Below are 14,168 nucleotides of genomic sequence, written 5' to 3'. Positions count from 1 at the left end.
AACCACCAAAGATGCCAAAACCTGAGAAATACTAGGATAAGTATTTCTCACCCCATTGCCCTGCAACTTTCTCAATTTTTTTCACGAGAAAGGAGTAAATCAGGAAAGGAGCAGAAGGGTTAAAAGACATTTTCATTTCTCAGGCGTACTTTGTTGTGTGTATGCCTACATTTTTACAACTGTTAAGTCCTATCTTAAAACTGAGGTTGCAAACTGATGGCCTATAAACAAGTTTTGGTTTTTCTGATTTGTACTTTTAAAATTTACTATTTAAATAACAGAAAACTTCACATAAAAACCCTGATTTCTAGTCTCACAGAATCAGAACACCTGGCAACACCAAGTCTGTGCAATAACTAAAGTCCAGAGCTGAGTTGTGGGGGCCTCTTTTAGACAGGGGCTCTCACAGTCCCCACCTCTCTTATTTCTGAAACTTAGCAACCTACATTCATTTATATTTTCTATCCAGATCCTGTAGGCATTCAATTTGAGCCTCCACTCCCACCAACTTGAGTTACATCCTTTTGTAAACTAGAAGAAACTTTAATATACAACTTTTAAATTTCCACTGTACTTCTATGAAATAAGTTATTGAAATATTACCAGGAATCAGGAAGGAGTTCTTTAAAGGTTTTTCTCCTCTTCTTTTCCATTCCTTCCCTTCTTGATTATCAGATATCAGTGATATATCTTAACATTACCATTAAATTATTTCTAGTTTATAAATAAATATAACAAAATGTACTGATTTCTGCTCGAGAATCACTGTATAGAGTAATATATTATGAGCAAGCTGATCCAATAATGCACACCCAATCTATTTCATTTGGAAGCTGACTAAACTGATCTAAGAATAAAATTGTCATTAGGTACAGACAATAAATTAATCTGCAATTCTGGACAATCAAGGATTTCTAGAATAAATAAAATAGATGGTTTGTGATCAGCAATTACTAGGTGCCAAGGTGGTTCACCAAGAAATTACTATGCTGGTAAATGAGAGGAATGTGGTAGAGAGTGTCTGTTTATTTTTAAAAAGCCCTCCATGAAATCTCTCATAAGATAAAGTATAGATTGGATAATAAAATATTTTTAACTCCAAAATAATATTTCCCCAAGAATTCTGAACCCATGTCACTGAGAAGAGTCCTCCAGTAGAGTGCTATAGGGCTAGTACGCTTTTTCTTTAGCTCTCTCTCCAATCTCTGGGTATTGGACATTATTTTTTTTTTTATCAACAACTGGAAAGATAATGAAGACTTATCTACAAAATTTGCAAATAACACAATGTTGAGAGAGATATATATAATGGACAAATGACAAAATAATGTTTGAAATGACTGAGCTAGACCAAATGGATAAAAAAGAATATGACATTTAATAGCAATTCATATGTATCTGCAATTAGATTCAAAGAGTCAATTAAAAATGGCAAATACACAATTAGAGAGGAGGGGACACTGCCTTAATAGCACACCATATGAAAAAAAAAAATCTGATTTCAATTAACCCCAAGATTAAAATGCATCAACAGTGGGATGGGGCTGCTAAAACGTTAATTCATGCAATAGACAGGTGCTGTCCTAACCATGGAACATGACTGGCCACTGTTCTGGACTAGTCAGGTCACACCTGAGCGCTGGTCTCCATCCCAGCGGCACCTTTTAGGAGGTTCTCTAAAAAAACCTAAGGGGCTTTGAGATGAGAACAACCAGGAATGATGAAGTCACTAAACCATCTAATTTAAGAAAAGGCTGAAAGAAATGGGGATGTTCTACCTGGAGAAGAGAAAATTAGGGGAGACATGATGGCCGTCTTCAAATGTCTGAAGGATTGCTATGTTGAAGAGGGAGTAGAATAGTCGTGTGTTGTTCTAAAGGGCAGAACTAAAACTAAAGGAAAGAAAGTTATAGGGAAATCATTTTAGTTAAAAGTAAAATAAAATAAAATAAAATAAAAAGCAAAAATCCCCTCTCCAACGAGGAAAGCCACCAGCAGACAAATAGCACTCTCTCCGGAAGACTTGCAGAAAGGCATCCTAATGGGAGGTTAGGTCAGAAGAATCTTAGAATCCCTTCCAACTCTAGCATGTCCAAATCAGAGCTCCTGAACGTTGTGGTTTGAACTAGCCTGCAGTTTCTCAGACAGGCGCCATGTGAGAATCTGCACTGCTACCTTAGAGGTGTCATTCACGGGACAGAGGCAGAACGTGACCACCAAACGGTGTGGATCCCTTCAAAGCAGGCACCTGAGATGGCTGCATTCTTATTCCAGAGCTGCTAGTGCTCAAAGCCTCCCCAACGCTCATTTTGAAAGATTTCAGTCTGTTTCTGGCTCACATAAGCTACAGTCTCCCTGTTTCATAGCCACACCTACTATATTGCTGGTAGACACAAACTATCCTGCTCATCTGGTACAGTCAGAGCTGAGCCCTCAGCGAGAGTCCAATGGTAAACAAAATAACTGACCCATTTCTCATCAAGTCTACTGAGCTTGATCATCTGTCTTAATCAAGGCCAGTTTTCCAATGACATTTGAATGAGTTCAAAATCCTAATTCATCCTCAGACATATAAAAATTTAACATTATATACAAATTAATATTACATAGGCTCTTAAATGCTCACAAAATGTAAAATAAATCTAAACAAAGGTAGCATGACCAGAATAAGAATATAACCTCCCAAGTTCATTGCTTTGAGGAAATGTAATATCCTATTTTTCTTTTGTTTTTCAAAGCATGCTACTTTCTAGGCATATGTCATGTTTTGAACTCAATTATAAAGACCTGAAAAACTAGTACTATAAATCTTTTTCTTTTCCATATTCCTTTGAATCCTTAAAGTTGGTTACTATCCTCATTTCCAAAAATGATGCTTTTTCAAATAAACATTCCAGGCACTTAAAATAGATAATTTGTTCAAACCCAAGAAATTGTTATTGGTATGGATTTAATAAATTGTATTATTTGAATGTATGCTAAACACATTATAACATTTGGTATCAATGTGTCCTTTCCTTACTACGAATGTCCTAATCTATTTCTACAACTCTCAGCCAAAAGCTTTTAATCTCCTCATACATATTATCCTTATAATAGGAAACAATCTTTAGCTTCCTTAATGAAACCCCCCCCCCAAAAAAACCCTAAAATTTTATAGTCCCCTAAATATATCTATGAATTTAGAGACATTACTAAGAATGATTCCAAATCTAAATACTGTCACCACAGTGAGAATTTTAATGAAAGTTAGCTGGGCATCAGTCAGCTCATTGTCTTTGTAAGTAAGTATCAGCGTAATAAATAGTTATCCACTATTTCCTTTTGTATTTTAACAGAATGCCTGGTACCCAGTAAATAAAATTAAGAACCTGTTAAGAATTGCAGTGAAGATTTTGTTCTTTATAGACTGCAGCAAGTCTGAGTTGAGGAAGTTCTGACAGATGCAAAACGTGCACCTGTTGCAGGTGCACATACAGCGTAACCGGGCATGGCTGTGAAAACACACAGAAGGACAGGCGTTGAGTTCTTACTTACAGATATGGCACAAGTCAGGGTGTGCCAACTTAAAAAAATTTAGGCATAAGCAACACTAAGGAAAAGAATAGTGTGGGGCATGCTAAAGTTGTGCAGAATTCCACGTATATAAAAAGTATAGTAAACAGCTATAGCTCCCTCCTCCCTCCCTATAGAAAATCTAAGGACAAGGGAGATGGACTTATTATCGCAGGAGTTTTAGTGGAATAAATATGCACAGCAATAGCTGGCACCCTCATCTAAATTAAAAAGAAAAAAACTGAGTAAGCCATAGCACCCACTAAACGGACAAAATTTACTAACATTTAAATAACCATCCCCTCCTCCTCCTCCTCCTCTTCCCTCAGCATACACACATGCCTGAAAACCAGGAAGAAGAAGAGTGACAAATACACACAAAAATTGAAAGATGAGTATTTTCAAACCTTGAGGAGATATGAACATCATCTTTGAAATATCAAGCACCTTGATTCCCAAAGGAAATCAAAGAGCTTCATCTTGAACAAAATATAGGGTTAATTTCATCTGCTACTATGAAATTCTGGGTAAGGATATAAAAATCAACAATGATCCAACTGGTATTAGATATGAAATTTGGGGAGGCTTTCTGATTCCTTTCTGGTTGAGTGGAATTGCACTAGTTGGTACAGGCACATGGGGCAACCATTTCACCTCCGTCCTAACAACCAAAGTAGGGGGTCTCCAATGACTGCTCAGTGTCAGAGCCATCAGACACACCAAGCCTGAATCACACTACCCTGGAGAGCAGAACTGGTGCAGAACCCCCACAGAAGAGCACCGCCTGGTGAATCAATGCCATCGCTTCCTGTAACACCTGAACATTTTTGAAAGGCTTCTCAGTCAAAGGACTGGCCCAATCTGAGTTGGCTTAGCTTGTGAGATCGGATGAGACCACAGGGCACAGTGGCATGGTTGTGAAGATTTAGCAGCATCCCAATAATGCCTAATTCCCAACATGAAGAAAAACAAGAATTAATTCAAAACTTGACTTGTGATGATGAACATATCACTGCTACTAAGTCGCTGCCAGCTGTCATACTGGAATCCGTCTCTTACTTTATAAATACTGAGTCAGACTGTTCAACATACACCGGCTCCACCCACCAAAAAGGAAGGGTGCAAAGTATGCTTAGCAACAGGGAGATACTTCATGAGAAGGAGTTTGGGATTAACCATATAAACAAGTGTCCAAGTATGTACATTTATCATACACACACACACACACACACACACAAAGTGCAGTAAAATATTAAAAGGTACAGGTCTAAAAGGTGCAGTTATTTGCAAGATTAAAATAGTGCATTTACACAGTAAACAAAGGACACCATAATACACAGTTAGGCAGTAAGCCTGACCAAGCAGTGCGTTTCTGGATAATCACTAAGTCTTAATTATGGCAAGAAAGAAGACTTGCTCATCTATAAGAAAATGTCAACAAAATCCCACAGAAGCCATAAAGAAAAAGTAACTTACAAAGCTGTTTTTAGAAAGACCCAGACTTTTCTCAAATTCTCTATTCTATCAGTGTTGCCCGTGTCTCGCGAGAGTTTGTCTCTGTAATGATCCTCTCTGTAGATACATATATGAGAGTTTTAAAGCAAAGGTAAAACATAAATAAGGCTGTGCTTATCTTATAGTAATAGAAATGACTTGTCTTCCAACATAAATAGAACTGCAAGGGTTTACTGCATTTTTTAGAAAGTATTAATTAGTTAATGGGGGAATAGCAGTCAAGTTAACTCTGACTTGAAAAATCTGTAACAAACAACTTTCTGAAAAAAAAACTCAGCTTACAGCAATGTTTGATTACTCTTTCATACTGTAGTTTTCATAATAATAATAATTTAGAGAATAACAATTATAAATAAACTATAAAGTCCCGAGAAACGCACTGCCTGAAAACTATCTTGTTACAAAACAGAATTTATACATAGTGCTCGAGGAGAATGCCATTAAGAACCATGCAATTTTAAGGCAGTTAGTAAACTATGAAGATGACCGGTTATGTGCTTGTGCATGTGCATGTATAGATATACAATAAATGTACATAAATGTGATATAACACAATGTAAAACATTTATATAGCAGGAATTCCAATTACAACTACTTGTTACCGCACTTAAAAAAGACATCATATTCTGAACTCAAATATACCCATAATTTAACTTTATGAAAGATTTTAGTATCCCTCACACACTCAAGGTCAATTAATCAACAGAAAAATATAAAAATGAACTTTGTTCATATGGAAATACCTTACAAGCATAAAGCAACATGTGCCAACCCCACTTTATTGCAGTAAAGACTGTTTTTTTTTTTTTTTAATGCTGGGTGAGGAGCTTAGTTTTATTATACTATCCTATTAAGATAGTTATAGCATGCTCAAATACATTCAAATACTGTCAGCACTGTTTAAATAAATTTATTATGGCACCCAAACCAAATGTGCATTTTTCTCAAATTTGTACCTTCTCATTATAATCTCTTTCTGTTGCTGAACAACTTCTATGGACAAAGGTTCCACCCTCATGGCTAATAATGGCATGCAATGTCGTTGTGAACCATGCAACATGAAAATGATGGCAGAGTGAGTACTTACGGGTACATGGCCATTGTTGTCAATTTAACAAAGATATCTTTACTGGGTGCCTCAGTGGTATTGCAAGTGAAGGCTTGTGGTGGAGGCATTTTGTGTTTTCTGCAGAAATCAGCAGGTGAAATACTATATTCTTGTTTAACTTCATGCAGGTCTGACTTTGCAGCTATGATTAAGCAAGGTATTCTGCTATCCATAAAGTGTTGCTGTGGAATAAAAATGAAACAAAAATCTGATGACAAGTTCAAGAATTACTCTGTTTAATTAAATGTATACTAAAATTTTTCTCTGGATAGGCAAAGCAACAATAGTGGTCCAGGTCAGTCTCATAATACGACCAGGGCCACTTTTCTAATGCTGGTAACAATATAAACCTGTAATGCTTCCTCAGATTCATCGAATTTGAAAATTTTTTTAATGAAAAAGACATATTTTGAAATAAAAAAAATTCCATAAAGTCTTCTATTCTAAAGCACACTATTTTCTTTTTTCATATTGCCTTCAGTCTTAAAAAAAAAAAAATTTTTTTTTTTTTTATTGACTTCAAAGAGGAAGGGAGAGGGAGAGATAGAAACATCAATGATGAGAGAGAATCATTGATTGACTGCTTCCTGCATGCCTCACACTGGGGATTGAGCTTGCAACCTGGGCATGTGCCCTTGGCTGAAATCGAACCCAGGTCCCTTCAATCCAAAGGTCAGTGCTCTACCCACTGAGCCAAACAGGTGAGGGCTACCTTCAGTCCTTAAGCACATGCATTTATATACTACATTTTATATAGTGTCCGTCATGCTGGATATAAACATTAAAAAATATATAATACCGAATCTCCCATGTTTTCAGAATTCAAAACCATTGTTTTTAATGGCTGTTTAATAGACCACTGGATTATTTTATCTTAATTTGGTAAAATATCTTCTCCTATTCTTAGACATCTAAATTATTTCTAGTTTTTTGCTATTAAAAATAATGCTAGAATAAATTCCTTTGTACATATAGTTTTATGTACAAAAGAATCAAATCTTGTTAAAATCTCAAAGTGACTAATAACTTTTTAAGCCTCTGGTTTTCCCCCTTGCTCTGTTATTCATGACGGACCTGGCAATACACAACCCATGTGCATCCCTAACAGCCAAGAAGACCTTCCTTTGATACAGGGGGTCTTAACCAGGAATGCACATCAGAGCCATGCCTGGAAAAAAAATGTTTTTAAAAATACAGATGTCTGAGACCTTACACCTTAGAACAAAACCAGAACCTTTAGGGACAGGACACAGATGTATACACTTTTTAAAAGTTCCACAAATGATTTTCTTGGTTAGAAACCACCACATTACAGTTCCATTAAACTGCATAGAAAGTTAAACTTAGTTATACACCAAAAGAGCAACAAACCTTAAAAATCCTGGCACAGTATTCAAAGGATTTGGGATTACTGACATCGTATACGAGGCATACAACATCACAAATGATCTCAGCCTCAGTTAGAAATTCCGATTCTGAGATATCATGCAACTTGTAAAAGGAAAAAAAAAAAAGAGAAACATAAATATCATAAAATCAATGAATAATTAAAGTCACGATGTTTTACTATTTGTTTAACTTAACTTCCTAATTAAAAGATACTAGTTAAGCATACATTTTCAGACCATTTTTAGAAGTGGGAAGTGCGAATAAGTATCTTCTCATTTTGTGAATTAAAAATGGTGATCGGGATTTATAAGAGCTAACATTTATTGAGTGACTAAAGTGTACTGGGCAGACCCTTTATCTGCATTCTCTACATTCTATAGATAAGATGACAGGCTATGAAATTAAGTCAACTGCTTAAAATAACACTTCTAACAAATCATTGCACCAAAATTTCAACATAGATATGATTCAAAGTCTATTTTCATTCTATCATACTACCTTTTCTCCCCACCAATCAAAACCACAAAGAACTTTTCACACTATGCTCCACTTGTTCTTCTTTATTGCCTGCACTTTTTAAATGTTAACTGTAAAACTTCTAAAGAAATATCTCATCTATGATATGATAATAATCCAACAAAGTAAAATCTGGGACTGAGTTATATAAGATAGTGCCTCTTTGTTGAAGAGAAGAAAGGGGAAGTGTAGAGTCAGAAGTGACTCAATATTCTCCAAATAAAACACTATTATAACACAAGCATTCAGACGTGAAAGATGCTAATTTACAAATAATACTGTAAGAATAAAAACAGGAAAATTAACAGTCAGCAATATTTACTGAGTACACAGTAGGTAAAGAATAGGAGATAAATAAGGTATAATAAGAAACTGGCAAAAAACTTTTATCATAGGGTAAAACTCAAGTGATCATTTGTCTGGCAGAACATTATAATGTCTCTAATATTAGCTAACTTAAGAAACTCAGGCTCAGAGAGAGTAAGCCACTTGCCTGAGGTAACACAGCTAACCAATGGTCAACCAGCGTTCAAAATGAAATCTGACTGGGTCAAAAGAGAACATATTAATCTCTCTCTACTGCATTTCATAGTATCTTTTCAGTTATACCCTTCTTTCATTCATTTTTCTTAGGCTCACACATTTGTTAAGTATATTCCTTCCCCACTAAACTCAATTCTGATTATAGATACACTATCAAGCACCTGCACTAAGGTTTTCATATTAATTTCTAATTAACAGTAGAGAATAATGTTTTAAAATAAAAGGGCAAGAAAAAGTAGTTAATATTTTTACTTTCTTATTGTCATATAACATACAATTAAACACAAATAGATGAATTTTTACTTATAGCTATACCCTTGTAATTACCATAAATATCAAGGGAATTAAAATTAATTCCAATGAATAAGCCAGGTTTTGGGGGGGGGGGGAAATCACATGAAAGTTCCATATACAGCCATTAAATTAAACCCAATTAGTTTCCAAAGTGTCCTTTAAAAATATACGTAATAATTAATCATCTTTATATACCAGAAAACTTACCAATAAATATTTCTCTTGTCCATATACATAAACAGTGTTAATCGCATAGTAGGATTTATGATCATCACGAATTTTCTTCTGCCTCTGAAAAGAACCAAAAGTTTTAATATTTATAGTAAGATATTACAGCAACTAATTGTCATCAATACATATACCTGTGGGTCTGTCAAATAAAAGGGCATTCTTCCCTGCACTATGTATTATTTTTCAATACAAAGGAGGCACTGACTTCATGTTTCTTAGTTCTTAAGGTCTAAAACAAAAGATGCATTTGCTCAGTACTTGTGAAGGCAATGACTGAAAAGGAAGTAAACTACATTATTGAAACTGTATTCCAGAGCCGCCTGCTGGCACTTCTCATTATACTATAATTTTATCTGATATGAGACTCATCTGGAAATACGTCAATCTCCTTACTCACAGCAGCAGTCAGAATGGGATTTCAGCATTTCATTCTAAGTCTCTCTACTGTATATTCACTTCATGCCAAGCACTGTTAGGACTTTCACAAGTACATTCATTTAATTTTCATCTAAACACTGATTAAAAAAAAAAATGATAGCCAACATAAAAAAAACAAAAATAGGGTGGTGAACAATAACACAATATACAGATAACATATTATATAACATTGTACACCTGAAACCTTTGTAATTGTATTAACCAATGTCACCCCAATAAATTCAATAAAAAAGTATATTGAAAATAAATAAACAAGCAAAGATAAAGCCAGTTCAACAGAATTATTGTTACACTTTATTTTTAAAAAATATATATTTTATTGCCTTTTTTACAGAGAGGAAGGGAGAGGGAAACTTCGATCAGCTGCCTCCTGCACACCCCCACTGGAGATATGCGCTCGACCAAGACACATACCTCTGACAGGAACTGAACCTGGGACCCTTCAGTCCGCAGGCTGATGCTCCATCCACTGAGCCAAACCATATAGGGCTATTGTTAGACTTTAGATTATACTGTACACAGGTCACTGAGTTATATAATTATCTAAAAAGGTTAATAGCTATAAAAATTATGTAACCTCATGACTATAAAAATTTGTAGGATAAAACTGTATTTTTCTCACCATTAAGTTTCTTCCAAGAAGGGCCTGAAGAACTCCACTTTTCCCACAGTTTTTCATCCCAATGACATTACATCTGAACACATTTCTTTGAGTCTGTTTTTTCTGAAGATCTATCTTTTTATCTCTTGTTACTAAAAAGGAAAAAAAACCACAACTAATTATGTACCACTTAGACTCACTGACCTTCATTTACCTTCTGCTAAATAGGGTATTGCTACTTTTCTCTTATCAATAAATAAACATACTGTACAACAGTCAAGCTGTGTGTGAAATAAAGTACTAAATATGATACAGAAGGGCCTCACTTAGTGGAAAAGATGCATATCTGAAAAGTTGGCTGCCAAGTGACCTTCTAGTAACCAAATGAAATATATCCTATATAATGAAAGCCCAGCGACCAAATGGCAGAACAACCGAATGAGTGGAACAACTGCGGCCCCTTGACCTGGCCAGCCCCACCCCCGACCAGCCCCCATCGGGGCAGGCCGACCGGACCCCACCAGTGCACAAATTCGTGCACTGGGCCTCTAATTTAATAATAAAATAATACATTTCATAAGGAAAATGATACCTTAAAAATGAATTAAAATTATAATAAATATAGCCTACATTATATCTCACCTATCTTTTTTTTTCTGTGATAAGTTATTGTCATAATGAGTTACAAGCTAAAAGATGCTCTCTGAAATCAGCACTCTCTTGGATCTATGAATGGTCAAGGGATATGCACTCTGGGGTTAACTGGCCTTTCTAATGGAAATCTGTAAAAGCGGCAGGCCAGGAAACAATGCTGTATCAGCCGAGAAATGGGGCATTTCTTTTTGAGGTACAGAGACCCTAAGCTATAGCTAAAGATTCAATTGCAACAAAGCACACCAGAGGCAAATAACTGGAAATGATAAAAAACACATATTAGTTATGGGTTAAATAAGTTATAGAACATCCATATGATGACACATTATTTAGCACCAAAGATACATAAAAGTCGATTAATGATATAGAAAGATGTCCACAGTATTTTGTTGCATGAAAAAAGCCTCATACTGGCTGGCAATTAGTTCCTTACTCTTTGATGATGGACTAAAATACTGTTTGTTCATTGGTTAAGATGTTAAAGGGCTCTGTCACTTTAAGATTGGCTGTCTTCTTGTGCTGGGGCTTCCTGTAAGATGCAGCATTCCCCTCTCCCCCCCAATTGGGATATAAGAAACTCTTGAAATATCAGTTCCCTAATGTGTTAATTTTCATTCCTATGGGTTTTCTTTAAATGGGGGACATTGCTTGGCAAGAATTATAAGATTTGTGAAAAACTTATGAATGTGGAAAATGGTTACAAAGCTGAGAGATGTACAATCAGTTCAATATCAGGTTTATGTGTTAATATGCATTGTGTTTTTTTTTGTTTTGTTTTTAAAATATATTTTATTGATTTTTCACAGAGAGGAAGAGAGAGATAAAGAGTTAGAAACATCGATGAGAGAGAATCATCGATCAGCTGCCTCTTGCACACCCCCTACCGGGAATGTGCCTGCAACCAAGGTACATGCCCTTGACCGGAATTGAACCCGGGACCTTTCAGTCCGCAGGCCGACGCTCTATCCACTGAGCCAAACCGGTCCCGGCAATATGCATTGTTTTAATGTTCAAAGAAAATTAAAACACATATTAACTTCATGCCAAGCACTGTTAACTATATTTTTAATGCCTGTGGCTCCCCCTGATTTTCATCAGTGGAGTAGCCTCAGGGTTAAACTAGAAGTAAAAACTATGCTCTCTTTTCTGATAAACAATAAAATCAAGCATCTTAATGCAAAAGGAATGATCAAATCACAGGGAAAACAAATAAGAGTGTAGACATGGAAGACTAGCAAAGATATATTTATGTTCACTTTTTTTACATATGAAAGTGGAACCTTCAAAATGTTTCTAATTTTTTTACTAATTATATTTACTTACCTGTAATGGCTGAAGCTTGAGACTCTTGTTCAGTCAATATTGAATAGCCTAAGTAGCCCAAATATTCCAGGCACCGCTGTACATCTAAATAGGTTGTGAGCCTAAGAAATAGAGTTTAAAATGTGAGAAGTTCCTCAATGAACATTTATAGAAAAAAAAAATTCCAATAGCTCAAAGAATTTTACCATCAGATGTAGATGACTTTTGTCAGGCTGCTTTAATTTCCCATGTGCCCAACCAGGGCCCTTTCTACAAAGCATTCTTAAGACAGAGAAGGGAGGAGAATGCAAGATGTGGGGGGATTCCATATCTCCCTGCCCAGAGAGAGCAAGGCCACATAGATGAGCAGTGAGCTGCTGGTAAATCTAGAGCAGGGATTTTTGAAAATTATTTGCTTCCCAACTTACATAGTACATTGCAAATATTGGCTAGTTGAGCACTTAATGATAATCTGAAAAGGTTTGTGAATGGAGCAAAAATAACTAAAAGGTACAAGTCTTTTTGTGGGATAACACCACTCATACAACATCCTTACCTAATTACTTGAAATTAGGTAGTCTTTTTATGATTTGAAAAAAGAATAGATTCTGGTATTAAGAAAAGTTACTCTCACCAAGATTAAAGTAATGATGTCCTCATATATGACCAGAGGATTACCTTAGCATCCTAAATACAATGTCTGCTAGGCTATACCCAGACTGTAGACAAACACTCACTAAGAGTGCGTGACAAACAATGAAAACCCTTAAGTCTTCAGTGCCAAGATATGCTCTTCCCATATACTAAAGGTGTAAAGAATTTTGCAATAGCAATGATGTTTCTAATTCTCTTAATAAAAAAAAGGATTGGGGGGGGGGGAATGGTAAGATATGTACACACACAGATAATAATTTAATAAAAATTTTTTTTAAAAAGAAAAAAAAAGGATTAAAATTTAGCTCACTTTTTATATGACTTATTACTGTTTCCATGTACATCATCTAAAAGCAAACAGATCCCTTCACTATCAATCCTGCTTATTATGACTGAAACACCTAGTAAGATCTGAAAAACTTACAAAATGATTAACATAATGCAACGTAATTCTAAAGTAGTGGTAATTCTAGAGCAAACAGGTGAGCTCTATACTCACGTCCACTGGGAAAGGAATCCCTGGTAGGTTATCCAGCCTCTTTCATTTGTACAAACTGTGTTATTCACATCTGGCCCCCAGGGTATATAAGGGAAAACTTTAAATAAATCTTTAAGTTCATCAGGTGACAAAGCACAGTCTCTATCCTGAAGATACACAAGGAAGTATACATATGTTAGATTCCCAAACATGAAAGCCCCTTGTCTAGTAAATCTATGCTTCTAAAAATTAACATATGAAAAGAAATTTTACATTTTATCAAGGAAATGTCTTACATGTTTATAAGAAAACTTATACAAGAGTCTATAAACTAAACTTTTTCATCTTGAGAAAATAATAAAAATAGGAGTACTTTTGCTACTTTAACTTAAGAGAGTTTACCGTATTTTCCGGCGAATAAGACGACACTGTGTTCTATTAAAAAGCCTGCTCAGATTGGCCAGAGTCAGAGAGGCGTCTATTAAAAAAAGAACTGGTGTTGCCTCGGAAGTGGGGGGTAGTCTTATACAGCAAATGTAGGCCTAAACCTATGTTTTAACTAAAATTAGGGGGTCATCTTATACACCCAGTCGTCTTATACGTAGGCAATTTTGGCTACGGGACATGAGTACCCCAAAACTAAGGGAACAGAGTTAAATCACTCACTGAAAAATATCTTATCATGGAAAATTACAGCTAAAAGCTTACCAAATCATGTTTGTCAAAGGTGCTTTGGAGAAACAAATACGCATGATGATTTAATTCAGTAGTGCAATCAGGAGGTATTTTTAGCCTGTTCATGACAAAATTTAAGAGTAAAACAAATCATTAATCAAATATTGAAATTTGATTTTAAGAAATGAATATAAAACTGCAACAAGTCTTTTTGT

At 35.4% G+C, this 14,168-nt stretch overlaps 1 protein-coding gene across 16 annotated transcripts in view; it reads right to left on the bottom strand.

Moving 5' to 3' along the window:
• The window catches only part of RHOT1 (ras homolog family member T1), a 57,961-nt gene that overhangs the window by 10,011 nt on the left and 33,782 nt on the right, over positions 1–14,168 (bottom strand). For 5 of the 16 annotated variants that reach the window (XM_036454248.2, XM_045587357.1, XM_036454252.2 and 2 more), the window contains 9 exons: positions 13,987–14,071; positions 13,300–13,445; positions 12,168–12,268; positions 10,212–10,342; positions 9,128–9,211; positions 7,550–7,669; positions 6,158–6,360; positions 5,032–5,127; positions 3,372–3,494 (listed from right to left, as the gene is read on the bottom strand). In XM_036454248.2, the coding sequence (XP_036310141.1) occupies positions 3,372–3,494; positions 5,032–5,127; positions 6,158–6,360; positions 7,550–7,669; positions 9,128–9,211; positions 10,212–10,342; positions 12,168–12,268; positions 13,300–13,445; positions 13,987–14,071 (1,089 nt within the window). Of the gene's footprint in view, positions 1–1,778; positions 1,893–3,371; positions 3,495–5,031; positions 5,128–6,157; positions 6,361–7,549; positions 7,670–9,127; positions 9,212–10,211; positions 10,343–12,167; positions 12,269–13,299; positions 13,446–13,986; positions 14,072–14,168 lie in introns of all 16 variants that reach the window. The other 11 variants (XM_036454250.2, XM_036454253.2, XM_036454257.2 and 8 more) reach the window with 7 other exon arrangements.

This window comes from Pipistrellus kuhlii, unplaced genomic scaffold (genome assembly GCF_014108245.1).
Source record: "Pipistrellus kuhlii isolate mPipKuh1 unplaced genomic scaffold, mPipKuh1.p scaffold_m20_p_28, whole genome shotgun sequence".
NCBI classification, from domain to species: Eukaryota; Metazoa; Chordata; class Mammalia; order Chiroptera; family Vespertilionidae; genus Pipistrellus; species Pipistrellus kuhlii.
This window is presented reverse-complemented; position numbering and strand designations above follow the sequence as displayed.